Raw genomic sequence first — 14,289 nt, 5'->3', positions numbered from 1 at the left:
ACACCTATTTGTTGCTCCAGGCAGCTTGCTTAAAAAAAAACAAAAACATCCCCAGGAGAAGGGAGAGGGAGGTGGGTGCGAGGGTGGGACATTGAGGGTGGAGATAACACTTCTTTACCTCCACACATTTCTTTGGCTTTTGGCCTGCTGGGTGCTCTCCTCTAGCTGGCACTTTTTCGGTTGGGGAATCAACTTTATGTGATTCCTCAACTAGCGCTTCAAAATGGAGGCTGTAGCCAGCCATTTGCTGCCTGGACACTGGATGTTGGTAATATCATGCAGAGCGGCTGGAATATAACAACTACCTAAGGTAAGGGTTTCACTACATTTAATGGGTGTGGAAAGGCCCTAAGTTTGGGTGGAGAATTCCATGACAGATACAGTGCAACTTTCTGATCTCACTGACATCTCTGTGAAAGTTAACACTACTAATAGAACAAATCCTCTGGACATAAACATATCTGGCTTCTCCTTGGGTATTCTTCACTATAGCCAGGTTTCTAGGGCCATATGCAGCATTTCCTCCCCCTCCAAAACATTTTCCTTGATTGTAGTGGGACTTCTTTTCAAGTCTCCTTAGGATTATTACCAGAGATAAATAGTTTCCCTGAATATCAGCCAGACATTGTGGCCATATCCTGTCCCAAAAGGCAGGTGTTTAATTTTCAAAGTCAAGAAAAAATGTGCTTAAAAATAAATGGGAAAACCTCAGAAGTTTTAACATTTCCTTTCTTGGTCCTCTTTCAAGGCATGCAAAATTGGATAAATTCATTGTTGAGAAAATACTGTTCCAGAATACAGCCTTTATTCCCTGAAAAAGACATTCTCTGAAAAATCCCTAGAATCTGTGGGATTAGGAGGCATTTTTTGACATCACTACTGCAATATTTTCCATCTCCCTTTTCATGAGCAGCCCTTCAGCTACAATCAAAAGTAGTGATGTACTCTGTGGTTACTCTTAAACTTCCAAATAAGTAATAGGCATAAGTAGTGATTAAGACAATACAGAACTATCCTAAGCATTCTCAGAAGTGGGTTCACTTGGTTCAGGAAACTAGCCTAAGACTGCAGCAGGATACTAAAGAGCTCCCACCTCCATTTTGGAAGCGATGCCTCTAGATAAAGTTGAAGTATGGTTCACCATCTAGAGCACACAATTGCTAGCCTCAGAATGTTGTATTTTACTCCTGTGTCCTTAATGGAGAACAAAGCCATTTCTGCTGTACAACAGAAAGACAAATTACTTGCTGAGCCAACAAGCTATTTTCATATTAACTTGCCAGAGGACACAGCTTTATTAACTTTAAATGACAGAAGGATGTGGGAGAGCCATCTAAACAATGCAAATTGCAAATAAGACAATTGCCCCATGGCTTTCATCTTCATTTTCACATTGTTGAAGACCTGCTCCAACGAATGAAAAATGTATTCCATTAAGCAATATTTGATTGGGCTTGATTAAGGTTGTCTTTCCAGGTACCTCCAATAACCAACATTTATTAGATTTCTCAAAATCTTGCAGTTGGGAAAGTGGATTATATTTAAATAAATAATGATGGGGGTTAGGACTTCAGACATTCCATAGCCCACAGCCCCACGCAGCAGGAAACATAAACACGGTGCATGTAGGCATGTGATCTTCTGAATCAAGCGAGCCATGAACAGCTAGATAAAGCTAATTAAGTTAGGTAATATTACACTAAGATTCTCTGAGGTAAGTCTGAGGCAAAATAGTTGAAAATGTATCTATTTTACTACAGTTATAAAATACATTCTCTTTTCAACCACAAATCAGAATTTCACAGGACTGTTCCAAAAAGCATGATGACTAAAGACTAGATCACACATTTTCCACATCCAGGAGTTGAGACAATGAACACAGGGACACCACAGCTAATATGACAAAGCATAATGCAGAAGGCATGCACTTCCATGTGTATGCTATATTTGCAAACCATTCACTTTTTTCAATTCTCTCACCATCCTCACCTGTTGCTGCTTATGTTCCATGTTTTATTATTCAAATTAGTCTATTTTCTTCCTCATTTAAGAATATAGGTGATCTATATCAATCATGTGATAAACAGGGTGCCATCATAATAATTAGCCAGACTTGGCCATATCAGAGTTAAGAGCGGGAGCAATGCTACCTGCATTGTCATTGGAGAGCACATAAGAATGAGCATGACATGACTTGTCACAAACGAGATTTGTCTAGATGACAACACTGCAGTCACACTAGAATAGGTACATACTTTTGATCCATTTCAAGGACATACAAGCAAAAATGCTGAAGCAGGGAACTTTCAACACTACCAAATATGCTTGCAAAGTACTTCCCTATGTTTCATCCTGCCCGAATTGCATACTCCTTCCCCATTCATGTAAGAGGTATTTTATTTACCTCCTTTCCAACCTGCTGTAGTTCCAGGAACCCAGGTTGCAATGAATATCCCATTTTATCTTCACAATATATTAGTGTCAAGGTTGGGATTTGAATCTCAGGGTGTTTTTTTAAAGCCCTGCCCAAATGGCATCTGCCCACTAACTCACCACATTTACGGGCAAACATATAAACTATCTATAAGCCTTCTCTTAACATACAGAAGAATGCCAAGACCCAAGCAGACAACTAAATTCATAAAACATTTAGGATTTCAAGAGATTTTACAAGTTACAGCAGCACTTGAAAGGCACATACCGATGAGTTCAGCAACTGCTCACTAAAAAGAACTCTTTGAGTTCATGGCATAAATTTGGAAGGGGTCTTTTTTTACCTCTATCTGGAGTCAAGAGGAAGGATGCTTGTGACAGATGTATTATCTTGAGGAAAGACATTGGACTTTCCCTACACTAAAACATACACAAGCACATCCCAATAACACATATTTTGATAAAAATCATACCTCCCCCCCCCCATCACCAATGAATGTATATTCCCAATGGGAATTAGCCACAATCCACTTTCTCTGTATTAAGCCCATGATCTCCAAGGACCATTTGTTTAATGTTTAAAATTCATCATCAAGTTTCTATTTTTACAATTATGGATGAGCGCATGAAGGAAGCACCAAATAAAGTGGAACTATTTGGAGAAACAGAGAAAATGACATACGTGTACAGAACCAACTGGCAAGAATGGGGTCAGGAATTCTGAGAAAGACAATCAGAACACATACAAACAAATCCAACTTGTTTCTTAATTTTGCCTCCTAAAAAAAAACACACACACACAGCCAAAACATGATGCTGGGACCTACCTGGTGGTCATGTGGAACAGTGGAAATTATAAAAGGTAGAATTAAGTGAGACTGAGTGAAATAACTGGCTAGATCCAACCAACCCTGGTTGTGAGTTTCCCTGTGGCATTTGGCTGGCTACTGCTGGAAACAGGAGGATGGTGGACCATTGACCTTATCCATTATAGCTACGTTTATGTTTTGGCTAAAGAAGGAACAAACAAGTTATTTCTCTGGAAGCTTTCAATCTAATTCTGAATTACCTGTATTCCCCCAGAAGGGGAAATCTCCTCCTACACTGTTTTCATATTGTCACAGTACAATTGTAGACAGAATTACACCTTTCCACTTCTGCAGACTTGGGAGGGTGTAACTATGCTTATGGTAGCAGTGTTAAATTCTTAAATCGGGGTGTTCTGTGTGTGTTTCCCAGCTCGGAAAACCAGGTACAAAAGTTGCACTAGCCAGCATGACAACTGCAAGCCATTCATTTCTTAGTTCCTAGTTGACATTAAATAGTAATACAAGCAGGGTATTCCAGTTTAAAAGGCACTCCTACCTTCACTTATGAATACGCCCTTAAGCGGAATGTCGTCAAGCACCTGACCGCTCCTCTACCCCCATCCCAGCTGAGATCCTGATCAACTGGGCTTTCCTGCTGAGGGTCTCACACTTCATCTGAAAGGATCAAAGATATCAGGGGCAAGGGAGCTTTCAGGGCTGAGGCTGGATAAGGAAAAACAGGGTTGATGGCTCAGAAGGAAGTAGTCGCTACTTCTGGAAGGCATTTTGATTCCTTCCCAAGGCCTATAGGACAAGTGTGGACCCTGAGTAGGATCTAAGGGGGGATAGTTTGGGATGCTTTAAGATGTATTTAAAACATTTATTAGTTGTCTTTATCCCTTACAGAAAATCGAGGTGGCTTAGAATGTAAGTAACAAAATATAATACAATACAATAAATATACAATAAAATACACAAACTTACAAATTAAAATTAATCATTTGAAGACACCAGTAGGTAGCAGAACTAATCAAAATTAGTCCTGAATAAAACTGTCTTCTGCTGCTTTCTAACAATTGAGAGAGTGGGTCAGGCATACCTCTCTGGGGAGACTGTTCCATAATTGTGGGGCTGCAACTTAAGAGGTCCTCTCTTGTGTACCCATCAGACAAACTTATTTGGCAATGGGCATCTCCCTGTGATCTTAGTTCCCAGAAGAAAGAGCTCAATCCTAGGTACAGCTGAGTTGACAAGTTCCACTTACGGTCTCAAGCATGTGCACAGGCTCTGGGGGCAATTGTCAGCTACAGGATAGCAACTGCTATGGCAACAGGAGGAGAGCATGCACAGCACATGTAGGTTCCAAAGGACTGTGGGCAGTAGGACTCCCTGTTGTAGGCAAATAACCATACAGGGGAAAGCCACATTCAGTGCACCTGTGGACTCAGAGTGGTGATGAGAAGTGTTGAGAGTTATACTAATGAGGAGGGTGTGGACCTTAGGCCTAGAGAGATGTTTAGATTTGCACCAGAAGGTGTTGTGGCTCAGTGGTAGAACATTTACTTGGCATGCAAAAGGTTCCAGCTTCAAACCCTGGCATCTCCAGTTGAATGACTGACAGGACCAGGTAGTAGGGTATATGAAAGATCTCTGGCCTGAGGCATGGAGAGCCACTGCCAGTCTGAGTGGACAATATTGACCTTAATGGGCCAATGGTCTGATTCAGTGTACAGAAGCTTCATGTATCCAAATTAGCTTTTTTCAACATTTTGACCTTGAAATAATCCCTGAAATAGTCTTCGAGTAACCCCAGAAGTGATGCCAGCTGGCCATGCCTCCCTACCCTGCCCCAGAAGTTACATGGTTACAATGTGCATGGAATCACTCATAAAATAAAAATACTTCTTAAGATTTTTTTTAAGTTTTTGTCTGCGCAGTACCTAGCTTGATCAAAGCAAGGAAACATTCATTTCAGCAGTCATGAGGCCCACCAAGCATAGCAGCAATTCTCCTCAGGTGGAATGAGCTGAATGATTTGGAGGTCACTTATAACTTTCTGAGATCTCCAGGCACCACCAGGAGGTTGGCAATCCTATATACCTATATCTACCTGCCTACCTTCCTATACCATATATATCTTTAACCACATACTTTAGTATCCCAAAGGAACCCTGGGATTACTGATTGGCCTAAATCATTCAACAATTTCCCCAACATAACAAATGCTTGTTTTCCTTCTCCTTTGTCAGGGAATACTGTTTTATTTGTTTTAGTTTCACATTTATGTCCCATACTTCCTTGGAGGCTCACTTATGCAGGTGATCCAGGACTCTATAGAAAATACGTTCGAAAGGTTCTTCCCTCTATGGTCTTCTTATAAGGCAGTCAGTCAACTTGACAAAAAGACTTGCAGTGAAAACTTAGCACAGAACAGGGCATAGGGACAGATGGGAACTTTGACAACAGAGCCAAAAGAATGTTCAGTCAAAAAGGACTTACAAGTATCCAGAAAGATCGTATTGGGGAAGAATTAGGAGTAGAGTTGGCGTTTGTCAAAGCTATTATACTCAGGACAGAAAAAGAGCAACTCATAGGAGCAAATCACATCTCTGGAGCATAGGAGCAAATCACAAAGACTGATGGGCAATTGTGCCTGTTAGCAAGAATGATGAGGAGAGCTTGCAAAATTTGAGCTCCTGGAATAAGAGCAAGTGTGGCCCAGGGTCATGAGTCAGCCAACCAGGGTGGACAAAATTCAGTGTTCATAAAGGTCAAGTTCCATACATTAATTTAAATTCCTCGACTCCCTATCAATGCTCAGTACCTTTCCCTCACCAGCGAGTAAACCCAGTTAACAGCACCAAGGAGCTAACCTTCCAAGGCAGAACAAATAAGGGCAGAAAAGCAATCCTACGCAGGTCTACCTAGAAATGAGAACTCGGTCATGGCCTTACTCGCAAGAAAGTGACCTCAGAAGTGCAGCTGGACATCTCTGCCCGCTCCACTCCCCCTTCCCCCGGTTCAAACGACCTACTGGCCATGTGCGGTGTTATGTCAGGCAAGACCGTCGTAGCGGTGTATATAGTATAGCGGGCCCGTTCATTTCACCACTCACAGGTGCTCCCCGCATCCCCGAGCACAGCAACTTAATCTGCCAATGCAATTCCACTTCGCAGCGGAAGAGGAAGGCGGAAGGCGCTCCGGGCCAGCGCCCGGCACGCCGGCGGGGCCAGTGCGGCGTCGTAGAGGCGCGCGAACGTACCTGTACCAGGCGAGGCCCCGGCCATAGTTGCGGTCGAAGAAGTGGGGCTCGGCCCCCGCCGCCCTGACGTCCGGGTGGACCCGCAGGAACTCGAGCAGCGCCCGGGTGCCGCCCTTCTTCACGCCGATGATCACGGCTTGGGGCAGGCGCTTGGTGCCCTCTCCCCCCGGCTGCGGTGGCACGAAGGGGTCGCGGGGCGTGCCGGCGCCCTCCTCCCCCGCAGCGGCGGGGATCGGGGCCGGCCCCCTGGCGAGGACGCGCGCCGCCCCGGCGAGGCAGTAGCTGGCGTAGAGCGACATGAGAAGGGAGCCCAAGACGAGCAGCAGCTTCCTCAAGGCGCGGCGGGGCAAAGGCTCGGGCGCTGACGAGGAGGCGGGGGGCGCCCCTCCCCGGGCCATGCTAGGCGGCCCCCCGCGCCGGGGCCATCGCCCCCCACTCAGCCGCTTAGCTCGGCCGGGGACCGGGCAGCCCCATGGACGGCGGCGGCGGCGGGCCTGCGGCCCCCGAGGAAGGCTCCCCTCCTCCCCTCTCGCTCTCAGCGCTTCACAGGCGCCTCAGCCCCGCGGCCAGCGGGCCGGGCGAGCGCGGGGGGCCGGCGGCGAGATCCGGCGTGCTCGGAGTGAGCGGGGGGAGGGGGCATGGCAGCCTGGCGAGGGGCGGGCGGGCGTGGCGCCTCAACTTCCCCGGGCGCCTAGAGCGGCATCCCGCCGCAGGGAGACCCGCGCGGAGGCGTCGGCCGCCTCCAACCTCGGCGCAGCCCTCGGACGAGCGTCCCTCCCGGCGCAGCTCCCGGGCAGTCCAGCCCCGCGCCGGAGAAGATCCAGGCTGAGGCGGGGATCCGCAGGGCTCCTGCAGGCGACGGGTCCTTCTCCCGACCCTCCCGGGGCTGCTGAGCAGAAGGCAAGGCGGGTGCTGGCTTCTTCACGCGGGGGAAGAGGCTGCGCTCCTGACGCTGGCGGCTCCTTGCAAGCGGCCGGGGCGAGGGGGGCGGGGGTCAGCGCGAGGCTCTGGGGCTGCCCGGGGACGCCGCCGTGGCCGTCCTTCGCCTCCGGGCGCTTCGGACAGCTCCACTCGCGCGGCTCCCCACTTCGGGCGACTGGCTGGCCGGGGCGGTGAGCTGCGAAGCTTTCCCGTCGCCTGTCACCTTTCCTGCGGGACTGGCCTTTCCCGGCGCCTCCCGCTGCCGCCACACGTGGAGCTCTTGATTGTAGCAAAAAACTTCTCCGAAAAGGCACCTCCGCGCCCTCGGAGCCAATGAGAGGCTGAAAAAGGCGGATCTGCCTTTCGAAAGGGAAAGCGGCGGGGGAAGGAGGGGGCGGTTGGGGAACGCCCACGCGCTCGGAGGTGAGGGTCGCCGCTTTCGGGGCCGAGCTGACCGCTTTGGACCTGCGGCTTCAGAAGCGCCTTTGCCGCCTGATGCCCTCCTCTTCCCTACGCATGAAAGTCCTCCTGTCTGGCTGCATTAGGATTTATTACAGATTGAGAAGACTATGTAGCTAGAGCTAACTTCCCATCCTGACACCATGCCCAGGAGTAGTTTGCTAATATTCCCAGGTGTACAGGTTTAAATTTTACAGTGTGAATTATGTGAAATCTTGGTAACCTGTCAGGGCAAAAAGGAAAATATTGTGACAAGAATGCTTCCCCCCCCCCACACACACACACACACCAGCTGTATTTAATCCAGAAATTGACCAGGTTGACCAGAGATCAGTTCCCCAGGAGAACATGGCTGCTTTGGAGGTGGACTCCATAGCATTATACACCACTGAAGTCCCTCCCTGCCCCAAATCCAGTCCATTCCTGGCTCCACCCCCAAAATCTCCAGATATTTCCAAACCCAGAGGTGGAACCCCTGCATTGACCCCTACTCTGGTGACCCCGAGTTAAGATAAGACCCCGAGTGTAGCTGCCCTACAAGGGGCTGCCCATGAAGAAAATTTGGAAACTGGATGGTACAAAATGCAGCCATTTTAATAAGGAGCTGCAAATCAGACCCAAATTGTACCAGTGGTCTTCACTGGGTGCTCTTGTGTGGGATGAAATTACCCTCAGGAGAGAACTCAGATTATAGCAACAGTCCTTCTGATTTAGAAAAGCTAAATAAATAGATGTGTAGAATTAGAAAATGTGACTGGTACCATACGAGGGTGTTGCTGTCCTATTGCTACAGAACAGCCTCGCAAAAGGGATGAAGCAAACATCTACCTTTGGTTCCCTCCAGCCAGTCTGTAAAGACAGAATTATGTTAAAGACTTTATGGGACAGCTTGAGTAGACTCTGGCTTTTTAACAGGTCTTTGTGATTAATGTGCATGTAGATGACAATTTTTGCATTTTGTTTCTGCTTTTTTATCCATCTTAGGTCCTGTCTGTGTTGGGAGAAAGCCAGAATACAGAAAGGCTCTGAATAAACAGATAAATATGCAGATGTTGTATGTGTGGATCTGCTGAAGACCTAGCTTGAGGTCGGAGGCAGGATCCAAGCAGACACATAACTGACCAACGCGCAGCAAGGATCCCATCTGCTGGATTCAGTTGGTTTAAATCAATCAAATACTATCTAGCCAATCATGCTCATGAGCGGGAAGATCTATTGTCTGTATTAAGTTTGCAGGTTCAGTGAACACGAACTCCGATTCTCCAAAACAGCTATTTTTATCCAGCAACTCCAGCATCTAACTCCAAACACTGAACAGGGGAAAAAAGGTATATACAGGCACTTTTATACTTTTCAGGCAGCCCGCTGCGGCCCCTGATTGGCTCTAAGCAGAGCAGTCTGATTGGACCTTAACAGGTCCCCCAGATTGGTTGGGTTCTCGGCTAGCAAAAGTTTTCATTTGTATCCACATCCATAACAGTCTGCTTTGTACTGGGGGGCTGGGTCTCAATCTTCCTGTTGCCTGTTATTATTTGTACTCATGCTAAAATCACAGTACAGAGCTTTTCGTTTGTCCAGTAGTCCTGGTGTTCCTTCCATGAGCCCACAGATATAACAGCAGATATGAAAAATTTGGCTTGTGTATCTCTTGTCATACAAGGGTGTGAAAAGTTGCCATCTACTCACCTTATACCGTCTAATAACCGTAAAGATGATTAAAGGAGCCTCCTTTGCGCCTGACCACCCTGCTTCTTTTAGATGTGGCCAGTAAAAACTTGCTGCCTTTAGTGTGGAGGGACATAAAATTACATTGAGATAGGAAAAGAAAAAACAGGAGTTTATGAACAAATTGTCCTTCAAAATCCAATAGCGAAGTAACCTTTCTTTATAGACGCTATAACTATCCTGTGGAATTGCACTCTGGATCAGAGCTATAGGCCCAAGCCTTTTGTTTTTGTTGTTTAGTCTCCGATAGGGTTGTCAGGTTGTTTACTGTCAGGAATCCTGTTATGTGACAGGTAGAAATTCAAGTGGTAAAGTTTTCCCATCACTGGAAAAGCCTGTCCTGGAACAGTTAAAAACACAAAAGCTTTCAGAGAAAAATGTGGGACCCCTAGCTACTAGACAGTCACTCAATACATCTTCTCATTATTTATTTATTTCATGTGTACTCAGTCTTTTACCCCAACAAAGACTCCAAGCAGCTTACATTTTTTCTCCTCCTCTCCATTTTGTCCCCACAGCAACCCTAAAAGGTAGGTAGGCTGAGAGAGTGTGACTGTCCTAAGCTGTTATTTTGTATTCTGCTTTTTACTAGGTGTTGAAAAGGCTAATGTGTGTGCACCTGTCACTTCGATAGTTCTATGGACCCAGATCTTCCAAAAGTAGGATATGCTCATGTCCCAGCTGAAGAACGTTGTTCTCAGACAGCACTGACTTGCACACTTGTTATGCGCACGAGAATCTCCCTCCCTGCCCCTGCAGCAAAGAAATGACTGTCAGCCCTGATAGCATTGAAGATCTGTAGCAAGGAAGGGCATGCCTGGATTTGGCACTCTCCCCACCCTCCTTGGTCGGTATTTGTGGGTGCTGATGGCATGCACAGCATAGCATGGCGCCAACTCTCCAGCACTGCCACCCCCCTTTGCAGAAATAGGTACAGATCCAGAAGAAGAATAACTTGTCTGCAGAAAACTATTTCAACACAAATCACCACTGGTAGACCCGGGAGACAGTCTTTAAATATACATCTAGGCTGTGTTATCTTAATTTCTCTCATCACTTCGGTGGGTTCTGCTTCGAGTGCAAATCATATATAGGCATTTCCCTGCCTTTCAGCTTCAAATGCTTAGTGGTAAAGGCATAATTTCTTTGCTTACAGGAAAAGTCCTTTTCACTTGCAATGGTTTTCGGAAGACGAATTATCACTTGGCATGGATTTTGTTATGTTTTGTTGGTATTTAAATTTAGTTTTGATACTGAATTTCATCAACTTGGAAGAACAAATAATGAAGCATCTACTACAACTGTTATGCATGAACTAAACAGGAAGAGCACGATCCACTCAGTGGCTGAAATCCTATGCGGATTTTCGTGCCCATTAAATGTAGTGAAATGCTTACCTTACATAGACGTTATATTCCAGCCCCTCCATATGATATCACCAACATCCGGTGTCTGGGCAGTAATTGGCTGGCTATATCCTCCATTTTAAAGCACTAGTTGGGGAATCGCATAAAGTGGATACTGCAACCTATTTAGCGCTAGCTAAGGGAGACCAACCAGCAGGCAACCAGCTGGCAAAAGGTATGAAGGCTCAAATGCGCTAAAAGCACCTGCCTTGTCCTGCCCTTGCACCTGCCTCTCTCTCCCTTGTTCCCGGGGACAGGAATTTCTTTTTTAAAATGGCTAAATTGCTGGAGCAATGAATAGGTGGACAAGCATGCAGGCAATGCCAGAAATAAAAGTATTTTTTTTCAACATCGTAACACAAAGCATGCCTCTCTAAGCACCCCCCCCCAAGTGAGGAATGAGATAAATTTTTAAACTTATCAAAGGAGTTGTGATCCCATAAGGCGGGGGTCATCAACCCCTGGTCTGCGGCCCGCTACCAGGCCGCGAAGACCTCGGTAACAGGCCGCCACGCCTGCCTCTCCCCACCCCCACAGCGAGAAGCTCACCAGGCTGTGAGAGAAGCGGCCACTTCACTCACGGCCCGTGTAGGTTTTTGCTTCGGGGGGGGAGGCAGGTGCGGCCGCCAGCACGCTGACAGACACAAACGTGCATGTGCGGAGCTGCCGTGCATGCACATTAGCGCCCTCTGGTGGTAAAAACATGCTCTGCGCACATGCGTTTTCACCACCAGGGAGCGCTAACGTGCATGTGTGGCGCCCGAGCCGCCGGCTCTTCCCCACCCCCGGAGACAGTCCTCAACCCTAAAAAAGGTTGGGAACCGCTACCATAAGGGGTAGCATTCAAAAAGCACTATGCATTTATGATTGGATGCGTAGGCGTTTAAACAGAGTATGATTTTTTTTTTAATTAGCAGGCGTCGCGGGACCTTTAAAGCATGGGAAAAGGGGACTGGCTGCCTGGATTGATTGCCAGGTGGAAGAGAGTTGCATGTAAAGTGCGTTACTCCCTTCTGTCATTTCCAGCGGCAGTTGTGGAGGGGGAGAAGTACGAAAAGGCGGCAGACAAGAGCAAGACAGCAAAAAGGTGAGGAAGGGCTGGGAGACGCGATAATATTTAGCGCTATGCCATTCAGCTGCTGTAATGCTATTTTTGCCGATGTGCAGAAATGCCCCAGGTGTACTAACTTGTGAGAAGGAATATCTGCATGATGTGTAATTCTTATTAACGTCAGTGAAGTTTAAAAATATGCCTTATGTCCAGAACGTTTTATGAATGCCTCCATTCAAATGTCTTCCCTTTTATTTTTAAGATGATGAAATTCTGGTTGCAGTCACTAGGCATGGAATGAAGTCTGAGCATAGCAAAAAGCTCTAGGATCGACTAAACTTCCCTGGCTTTCTCCAAGACTCAGGGAACAAAGAACATCAAGCAGGCAATGGCAAAAGGATTTATTTTTATTCAGAGTGTCAAAACAAGCCCTAGGTGGATTGCTCACTTTCAGTTCTTTCGTCAATGACACGGTATATGTTGGATTTTAGTAAAGCTTTTAGTAAAGTAAATATATTGGATTTTAGTAAAGCTTTTGATAAGGTTCCCCATGATGTTCTGATGGATAAATTGAAGGACTGCAATCTGGATTTTCAGATAGTTAGGTGGATAGGGAATTGGTTAGAGAACCGCACTCAAAGAGTTGTTGTCAATGGTGTTTCATCAGACTGGAGGGAGGTGAGTAGCGTGGTACCTCAGGGCTCGGAGCTCAGCCCGGTACTTTTTAACATATTTATTAATTATCTAGATGAGGGGGTGGAGGGACTACTCATCAAGTTTGCAGATGACACCAAATTGGGAGGACTGGCAAATACTCCGGAAGATAGAGACAGAGTTCAACGAGATCTGAACACAATGGAAAAATGGGAAAATAAGAACAAGATGCAATTTAATAAAGATATGTGTAAAGTTCTGCATCTGGGTCAGAAAAATGAAAAGCATGCCTACTGGATAGGGGATACGCTTCTAGGTAACACTGTGTGAATGAGACCTTGGGGTACTTGTGGATTGTAAGCTAAACATGAGCAGGCAGTGTGATGCAGCGGTAAAAAAGGCAAATGCCATTTTGGGCTTTATCAACAGGGGCATCACATCAAAATCATAAGATGTCATAGTCCCATTGTATACGGCACTGGTCACACCTGGAGTACTGTGCAGTTCTGGAGGCCTCACTTCAATAAGGACGTAGATAAAATTGAAAGGGTACAGAGGAGAGTGACAAGGATGATCTGGGGCCAAGGGACCAAGCCCTATGAAGATAGGTTGAGGGACTTGGGAATGTTCAGCCTGGAGAAAAGGAGCTTGAGAGGGGACATGATAGCCCTCTTTAAGTATTTGAAAGGTTGTCACTTGGAGGAGAGCAGGATGCTGTTCCTGTTGGCTGCAGAGGAAAGGACGCGCAGTAATGGGTTTAAACTACAAGTACAACGATATAGGCTAGATATCAGGAAAAAATGTTCACAGTCAGTAGTTCAGCAGTGGAATAGGCTGCCTAAGGAGGTGGTGAACTCCCCCTCACTGGCAGTCTTCAAGCAAACGTTGGGTATACACTTTTCTTGGATGCTTTAGGATGCTTAGGGCTGTGTTTAGGGCTGTGTTTAGGATGGCTGCTTTGGGATGGTTAGGGCTGATCCTGCATTGAGCAGAGGGTTGGACTAGGTGACCTGTATGGCCCCTTCCAATTCTATGATTCTATATGTAAAATGAAACATACAAAATGCAACTTACAAAAACGTGATTGCAATATGAACCCAAGCATCTTATCAATCTGTAAATAAAATCATCTTAATCACAATACCTGTGTTAGTGCCTTTTTTTAGATTCACAATTCAATAATCCCAACAAATGAGCCTGTCGTACAAATAAAGGTATAGTTTTCAAACACTATAGCTAAAAACTGCGACATAATTTAACAAAATAACAATTTAGTTCAAAAGCCTTTCACTCCCCTATAATTATCCAAATAACAATAGTGATCACTGTGAATCTGGGAACCCATGGTCATGGCCTACAAAATGGTCCCCTAGGCGTTAAAGCCTCACTGTGTTAAATGTCATGTATCTAAACCCATGAAAATCCTGCTGTAAGGGAACCTGTTCAAATTCAGACAATTAAAAGGCCAAGAACAATGTAAAGAAAACATAAGCCTAGAATGGTATTGAGATCGGAAGGCTGTACGGAATTCAGCAGGAAAATGCAGTAGGCTTGATGATGCAATAGCTG

The 14,289-nt window shown here is 46.1% G+C and overlaps 1 protein-coding gene and 1 long non-coding RNA gene across 2 annotated transcripts in view; one reads left to right on the top strand and one right to left on the bottom strand.

Moving 5' to 3' along the window:
• LOC143832730 (heparan sulfate glucosamine 3-O-sulfotransferase 3A1-like) overlaps window positions 1–7,790 on the bottom strand; it is an 84,695-nt gene extending 76,905 nt beyond the window's left edge. The window contains exon 1 of the mRNA XM_077327556.1: window positions 6,505–7,790. Coding sequence (XP_077183671.1) covers window positions 6,505–6,902 — 398 coding nt within the window. The 5' untranslated portion in view covers window positions 6,903–7,790. The remainder of the gene's footprint in view (window positions 1–6,504) is intronic.
• A 19-nt stretch (window positions 7,791–7,809) lies between these two features.
• LOC143832732 (uncharacterized) lies at window positions 7,810–13,813 on the top strand. Its single transcript, XR_013229386.1, has 3 exons — window positions 7,810–9,212; window positions 11,930–12,102; window positions 12,329–13,813. It is a non-coding gene; the product is annotated as an uncharacterized LOC143832732 (long non-coding RNA).
• Window positions 13,814–14,289: the final 476 nt, after the last annotated feature.

The sequence above is a fragment of the Paroedura picta genome, chromosome 3, assembly GCF_049243985.1.
Source record: "Paroedura picta isolate Pp20150507F chromosome 3, Ppicta_v3.0, whole genome shotgun sequence".
Lineage (NCBI taxonomy): Eukaryota > Metazoa > Chordata > Lepidosauria > Squamata > Gekkonidae > Paroedura > Paroedura picta.
Note: the sequence above shows the minus strand (reverse complement) of the source record. Positions and strands in the feature narration are given on the sequence as shown.